This window comes from Homarus americanus, unplaced genomic scaffold (genome assembly GCF_018991925.1).
Source record: "Homarus americanus isolate GMGI-L3 unplaced genomic scaffold, GMGI_Hamer_2.0 scaffold31037, whole genome shotgun sequence".
In the NCBI taxonomy this organism is placed as follows: Eukaryota; Metazoa; Arthropoda; class Malacostraca; order Decapoda; family Nephropidae; genus Homarus; species Homarus americanus.
The window spans coordinates 1,146,986-1,155,324 of NW_024722227.1; the positions used below are offsets into that span (position 1 = coordinate 1,146,986).

At 40.6% G+C, this 8,339-nt stretch overlaps 1 protein-coding gene across 1 annotated transcript in view; it reads left to right on the forward strand.

Moving 5' to 3' along the window:
• LOC121862257 (integrin beta pat-3-like) overlaps positions 1-2,675 on the forward strand; it is a 40,341-nt gene extending 37,666 nt beyond the window's left edge. The window contains exons 8-9 of the mRNA XM_042360361.1: positions 145-251; positions 2,021-2,675. Coding sequence (XP_042216295.1) covers positions 145-251; positions 2,021-2,044 — 131 coding nt within the window. The 3' untranslated portion in view covers positions 2,045-2,675. The remainder of the gene's footprint in view (positions 1-144; positions 252-2,020) is intronic.
• Positions 2,676-8,339: the final 5,664 nt, after the last annotated feature.

Here is an 8,339-nt window from a genome sequence, read left to right on the forward strand (position 1 = left end):
TATCAAGGGTTTGTTATATACGTATATGTAACCATACCGTCTTAAATGATTAAATGGAGAAAAAAGTCCGTTATATGAAGGTTTCACTGTACTAATTTCCTGTTGAAAATATTTGTTTTAATTATTTTGTGTGTGTGTTTACAGAGCCATCCATGACAACCTGCGTGATGGTCAACTCTGGCTGCATCCTAAAGTACTCATATATTGCACAAACATCTAATGCCTACACTGTCCTGTTGGAGAGGAACAATGTGAGTATGAACAACCATATCATCGTCTTCTTGTAGTAATTATTGGGGTATAAATTTACTGTGTCATATCAAAGGTTAAAAGTTGGTTTAGTGGTGTATGCCAGATCCAGGAACCAAACAAAGTCAGAGTGCAGAAGGGCTGAAAAGGAGTTCTAGAGGCTGGTTGCATGCGAGGTCAAGTACTTGAGAGCATTATAAGAGATGCCATGATGGAACATCTACTACGAAACAACCTTGTAAAGGATTGCCAACACGGTTTTATGCCGGGGTGCTCTTGCTTAACACAATTACTCAAGGTACTGGATATCTGGACCCATATTCTGGAACAGGGTGGTAATATTGACAATATATACCTAGATTTTGCCAAGGTTTTTGACATTGTACCCCATGAAAGGCTGAAAATTAAACTGGAAGGGTACGGGATTCAGGGAAGTGTCCTAGTGTGGATCGGAGACTTTCTACATGACCACAAGCAGTGTGTGGTGATTAATGGCATGAAATCATCATGTGTACCCGTGACAAACAGGGTACCACAGGGCAGTGTATTGGGTCCGCTGTTGTTTGTTTGTTTCATAAATGACATGCCTGACATTGTACACTCCTCCATACAAATGTTTGCGGATGATGCCAGGTTATTTAAGGAAATCAAGAACCAATCAGACTGTGAAGAGCTGCAGAAGGACCTCTGTGAGCTCCAAGAATGGTCAAAGAAATGGCTGCTGAGATTCGATGTCACGAAGTGTAAGAGGATGCACCTGGGGCGTACCAATGGTAAGGAGGCGTATCATATGTCCCAACGGGATGAAGAAACTGCATTATTTGAGACTGAATGTGATAAGGACCTAGGTGTGTATGTTGACAATGAGCTGAAGTTCTCGGGCCATTGCGAGAAGAAGGTAAATCAGGCAAATAAATTATTGGGTCTGATAAGAAGGTCGTTCAGATATCTAGACAGTCCGTCCCTAATCATGATCTTCAAGAGCGAGCTGTTTCCCTGTCTGGTCCCCGAGATATGCTAGGGGCTGTCAGTTGATTGAAAATGTCCAAAGGAGGGCCACCAGACTGGTGCTAGCACTTTGGCACCTCAGCTACTCTGAGAGATTAGAACGCCTGCAATTGTCTAACTTATTCTTGTACTGTAGACGGGCAAGGGGAGATCTGATTGAGGTGTACAAGCATCTCAAGGGGCACTACTCAGTCAAGTGCCCTTACCTGGAGCTGGTGGACGCTTGCCCCACAAGGGGTTGCCGCTCAAGGATGAAGAAGCCACAAGTCCAGAAAACTGTGAGGTGTAACTTTTTTGGAGTGAGAGTTGTGAACTCTTGGAACAATCTGCCAGAGAGTGTTGTGACGGCACCAAGTGTGAGCTGTTTCAAGACCAGACTTGACCAACACTGGAGCATGTTCAGATACATTCAGGAGCTAGTACATTACCTTTACCCTCTTCACCACTAATCTGCTCGTTAGCCGCTTGGGCGATCGGTCACGTCTCTGTTACACACTGTTGGTAAGTACTGGGCAGGTACTGGCTCCTGAATGTATCTGAACCTGCTTCAGTGTTGGTCAAGTCTGGTCTTTAAACAGCTCACACTCAGTATCGTCACAACACTTTCTGGCAGATTGTTCCAAGAGTTCACAACTCTCACTCCGAAGAAGTTACACCACACAGTTTTCTGGACTTGTGGCTTCTTCAACCTTGAGCTGTGACATTTATGTAGTATCGTTGATTAATAATAATAAATTTAACATATATATTTTCTCCTCTACAGGAATGTCCATCACAGATTGTCTAAAACATGATAGACATCCTTCCAAGATAGAGGAGCCAAGACACACACACGTGGTCAATGTTAGAAATAAAGCACCAGAGAATAAGCTAAGTGAGAACCTGCATGAAGACCAGACAACTTGTGTAACAATTTTTATTGGTCCGGTTAACAACATTGTGTCCATGTCAGAGATGAATTACTTTACTTCATTCATCATGATTGGTGGGGTTAGGCTGGTCCGTTAAAGCCGAGGTCCTTTATAGACAGTGTCCATTATATCGGGTGTTTACGGTACATCTTTATTCTGTGTATGCTCAAGTACAGTACAGTATCTGTGTGTGTGTAGCATTCTAGTATACAGTCTGCTGTGGCTTTTAATTGTATTCCTGTGTGCACTTTTACGAGGATACGTACAGTAGAATTCCATTTATCTGGTATCCAAGCAACTGGTAGATACAACTAACTGGCACCAAAATTAAATAATGCTAAAAATGAAAATTTATCCCAAATTAGCTTGTATTGTAAGTTTGAATACTGTGCACAATGGGGATGAGCTGCCATACTTATTCCTGTGATAAACAATTTTAGTTGATACATAGCATATCATAAAATACAGTAGCACACATTTTATGTAAAAAAAAAAGCTCATTTCACACTCAAACCAGCCTCTGGGCAATGCGACAGACTTCAGTCAACCAGCTGACTCATAGACGTGTGGGTGCCGCTCTGTGTTGTGTGCATACCATGGAGTCACTTCAGGAGGGAATGTGGCCACAGTTACAGTCCACTGCCTCCACATACATCCGCACCCAGGCTCTTAATTTTTCTTATTTGATGTTAGATTTTCTTTATTTATAAGCCATATTAGAGTACAGTAAGTCCTCACTTAACGTTGTGGTTCTGTTCCTGAAAACCGTGACTTTAACGGAATCAATTTTCCCCATAAGAAATAGATAAAATACAGGTGTTACGTTCCCCAGCCTCCCTTTGCCCCATAAAATACATTACATGTACAGAAATTCAATGGCATTTTTATAGAAAATAGTTCATATATATAAATAAACTAAATCATTTTGTATTGTACTCACTGATGGACAGAGGTGGTGGAGTGAGTGTGTGGTGGGTAGTGGAGAGCAGAAGGAGGGTGGAGAGTCACTAAGACCCGGCGGGTGGCACCTCCTCCCGGTTTAAAACCTCCATTTTTGTAGCAAGGCTAATGGTCTTATGTTGCTTCTTCACAACACTGGCATCAGTAGCACTTGTTGAGCACTTGGAAGTCATTTTGAATGGTTAGAGTACATTATTTACAGCGATAGGTACTCCACGAACAACTATAGACCGGTGAGCCTGACCAGCATAATATGTAAATTACTTGAGAGTATTATCAGAGATGCAGCGATGGAACATCTACTACGAAACAACCTTGTAAAAGATTGCCAACACGGTTTTATGCCGGGGCGCTCTTGCTTGACACAATTGCTCAAGGTATTGGATATTTGGACCTATATTCTAGAACGGGGTGGTAATATCGACAATATTTACCTAGATTTTGCCAAGGCTTTCGACAGTGTACCCCACGAAAGGCTGAAAATCAAACTGGAAGGGTACGGAATTCAGGGAAATGTCCTAGCGTGGATAGAAGACTTTCTACATGACCGCAAGCAATGTGTGGTGATTATGGCACGAAATCGTCATCTGTACCTGTAACAAGTGGGGTACCGCAGGGTAGTGTATTGGGCTCGCTGTTGTTTGTTTGTTTCATAAATGATATGCCTGACGTTGTACACTCCTCCATACAAATGTTTGCCGATGACGCCAAGTTATTTCGGGAAATTAAGAACCAAGCGGACTGTGAAGAGCTGCAGAAGGACCTCTGTGGGCTCCAGGAATGGTCGAAGGAATGGCTGATGAGATTCAATGTCACGAAGTGTAAGAGGATGCACCTGGGGCGTACCAACGGTAAGGAGGCGTACCATATGTCCCAACGGGATGAAGAAAATGTACTAGTTGAGACTGTGTGTGAGAAGGACCTAGGTGTGTATGTTGACAATGAGCTGAAGTTCTCGGGCCATTGTGAGAAGAAGTTAAATCAGGCAAATAAATTATTGGGTCTTATAAGAAGGTTGTTCAGATATCTAGACGGTCCGTCCCTCGTGACGATCTTCAGGAGTGAAGTGCTTCCCCATCTGGAGTACTGTCACCCCATCTGGTCCCCGAGATATGCTAGGGACTGTCAGTTGGTTGAAAATGTTCAAAGGAGGGCCACCAAACTGGTGCCTGCACTTCGGCATCTCAGCTACCCTGAGAGATTGGAGCGCCTGAACTTGCCTAGCTTATACTACAGACGGGCAAGGGGGGACCTAGTTGAGGTTTATAAGCATCTCAGGGGGCACTACTCAGTTGAGTGTCCTTACTTGGAGCTGGCGGACGCTCGCCCCACAAGGGGTCACAGCTCAAGATTGAAGAAGCCGCAAGTCCAGAAAACCGTGAGGGCAAACTTTTTCGGAGTGAGGGTTGTAAACTCTTGGAACAATCTACCAGAGAGTGTTGTGACGGCACTGAGTGTGAGCTCTTTCAAGAGAAGACTTGACCAACACTGGAGCGGGTTCAGGTACATTCAGGAGCCGGTGCATGCCCAGTATTTGCCAACAGTACGTGACAGAGACGTGACCGATCGCCCGGGCGGCTAGCGAGCCGACCTTTTGGTGAAGAATATAAAGGAAAAGAGACGTGACCGATCGCCTGGCTAACAAGCCGATCAGTGGCGAAGAGGATAAAAAAAAAAAAAAAAAAAATGATGTGGAAGCTTAACAGAGACTGGCTTGGCATCGCTCGGGGATGCTGTGACATTCCGCTAGTGAGAGGTAGCGAGCCGAGCCAAGAGAGCGTAGCGCTGCCAGACCAGAGAGGGTGATGCTCCGTAGAAAATAGTCCGTGATGATGCAAAAATGACGTTAAATTGAGTTGTCGGGACGTTAAACGAATTATTGGTATCTAAAGAGCAGCGACGTTGTACCGAAACAACATTATCGGGGTGACATTATACAAAAACTTACTGTATTGTTATATTTTTCAACAACGTTATAGTTTCATAACAATAAACACGGTGGTTGGAGTGGTGAGTTGGCAAAATAGTCATAGCTTACAGCATACAGACACACATTCACTTTCCCCATATACACACCAATGCTCTTTGTTTGCTGTATTTTATAGTCTTATATTATACTGCGACACGAAATTGCTAGGTCAGCCTGTAGCACTGTGTATTGTAGGATTTATTGGGGATTTTATTCTATTATTACAGTGTCTGAAAAAGTCTTTACTGTACTTTACTCTTAAGCAGGATTCAGTCTTTTCCTTTATATTATCAAATGCTCAAGTTACAATGTGTCAATTCTGTAAAATTATCGTTTTGGTCATCCCTATGATTTTCTGACGGTTTTCACCATGTTTTCAATGATTTTGATCTTACTTAACCTAACCTCGCCACAGAACCTAACCTAAATTCCTAAGATTCCCCAGATGACCGAAACATTATTAATACCATCAATTCTTGCACATAATCCCCTGTAATGTGTCTTTGTTCTAATTCCCTTATTCCAAAAAGGTGGTCCTCTGTTCATTGATATTTGAGTACAAACATTTCAGACACCCTATAGATGATGTCGTTGTTTGATCACTAAAATCTTCTGGGTCGATGCACCAAAAACTGCAGTGTGTGTGGTGGATGATGGCTGTAAATGTGTTTATATTGATACAGTGAAACCTGCACATAATGGACTCATCTTTCCATATAATCCGTGCGATGGGGTTTTCACATCTAATGGATCCTCAATATAACAGATCTTCCTCTTGATATAGTCCATTAAATAGAGGCTTCACTGTATTGCATTATTTATCTCTTGTCACTACAGTAAGCACACAATGGACTGGTGTATTACTTAAGCTTAGACCAGAAAATTTTTAGTTGCTTTATGTTTTGCATCTTTACATGTGTTTACAACTTTATGCATTTACTGTAAGTAACAGCGAGAAAAGTTAAAGTATAAATGTTAAGTTTGTAAGTAATGCAAAGTATAGGTACAAGTGTTAAGTTTATAAGTAACAAGCTTTTTCTGGGAACCCTTAATGCACATAAAAAAAGAAGAAATTGTTTTTAATTCTATCTAGGAATCAAGAAACATTCTGATTATAATGGTATACTGTAATATATTTATGTATGTATTGTACCTAATTTTCATATGAAATTTCCATAAGTGATGAAGAACATTTAAAAGGGCCTTTTTTTTATGAGTTAGTATCCATCTGTTATGCAGTACTGTATTAAAGTATAACAGCAAAGTCTACAGTCCAAGATCTTTATTAAATTTTTCAAAATAATCACTGTAGATCAAGCTGCAGATCCTTGTGTTGTCTGTAAGAACAATGTAAAAATTTATAGAACATTATGAATTAGAAATAAGGATAGTACTGTACAGTATAAGAAGCAAGATATAATATCTATTATTCTACTTATATATTCAATATAAACTTAAACATTGTATTGGTAAGTCTGATAAAGAAGTGAAAAATTGATTGCTGACTCATTTGCATCTTTTATATATTTTAATCGTTTCATTATATTCTGTCATTTTTATAGAGACATGTACTTAGGTATGTTAAAATTTTCACTCGTATTCCATTTTGCCATTGCTATATACTTTTATATCATTAAATTTAATTGAGACATTGATTTGAAATCACTGTACCTGTTGCACTTTTTATCTGAGAATAATAAATAAAATGAAATAAAGTATATTATCATCAATTTATGTATACCCGGTCAATACTTTTTAATCTTTCCTAACTCAAAATTGCCTACACTCGGTGTCGTCACAACACTCTCTGGTAGAGCCTCCAAGTATAAGAGCGTGTTTTCTCCTTTTCTGCTCCTTTTAATTTACATCATGGTGGTTAACTTTTAAACTCTTCAACTTGTTTTTCTCTTAATTTTTTAAATTCATTAATTTTCTCCATTAGTTCTGTTTAGTTATTTCATTTCATCTAGTTACTTCATAACCTCTGACCTTTGATTAGCATGGCTCAAGGGTTATGACACGTGGGTACATTGTAATTCTTGTATCAAGCAATGGGGAAGAATGACTGTAAAATACTGCAGGTAAATGATACTCTAAACATACAAATAAAATGGTTTATTAAAATTATAAAATGGTTTATTAAAATCAAGTTATATTTTATGAATAATTTCAGTAAAGCTCAACTACAGGGGTCAACTCCCTGGCTTTACTCATTTTGTACTGTTAAACTTATGTAGCCTACATTCTCCACTTACACCATGACTTGCTGTACATTTACAAGAACACACACAATACTCTTACATAGCACCTTTGAGCACCATTAGATCAAGTGGTAATGATGCCAGTTACAGCACCAACACTTAATACTTTAACATCACCAGAATTAGTAGCTTCTCTCCACTACTGTGGTACCTTTGCCCACAAGCAAAGTGGTGGTCAACCTACACTTGCTGACTCCAAACACTCAGACAATTCACGTGACTACGTACAGGTGTACTCGGATGAATAACACAGCCACAACATAGCCCTACTGAGTAGTGGACTCATCCATAACAATGATGGGGGCTGGCAGTGTTTGCTCGGCCTGTGAGATCAACAAGCTGGAGAGTGAACGCATCAGGTAAACAGCTGGAAGGGTACGAAATTCTGGGAAATGTCCTAGCGTGGATAGAAGACTTTCTACATGACCGCAAGCAGTGTGTGGTGATAAATGGCACGAAATCATCATTCATACCTGTCACAAGCGGGGTACCACAGGGCACTGTATTGGGCCCACTGTTGTTTGTTTGTTTCATAAATGACATGCCTGACGTTGTACACTCCTCCATACAAATGTTTGCCGATGACGCCAAGTTATTTCGGGAAATCAAGAACCAAGCTCCTGCGTTACGGGCGCGGGTCGGGTCGTGTTGCGTCTCTGTAACAAACCATGTTTGGCATTCAGGCCTTCGTTGTTGAGCTTCAGAAATTGGACAGTGATTACGTAAGATCATCAAGATCGTCTTAGTGATGTGAAAGTGTAAATCGATGTAGGATTTTTAATGCTAGACGCAATTGTAGTATTGAAAACTCAATTTCCACCAAGTTGGAGGTACAGCCAAGCAGGTCGGGAGGCCAACAGCCTACAACCACAAACTCGCTGCCATATGACAAAGCTTTTTTTTTTCTTTTTTTTTTAAGGAGTTGTGGTCACGGCTGTGATAAAGGCCAACCAGGGAGTGTAGTCCTGTGATTTAGGTAAA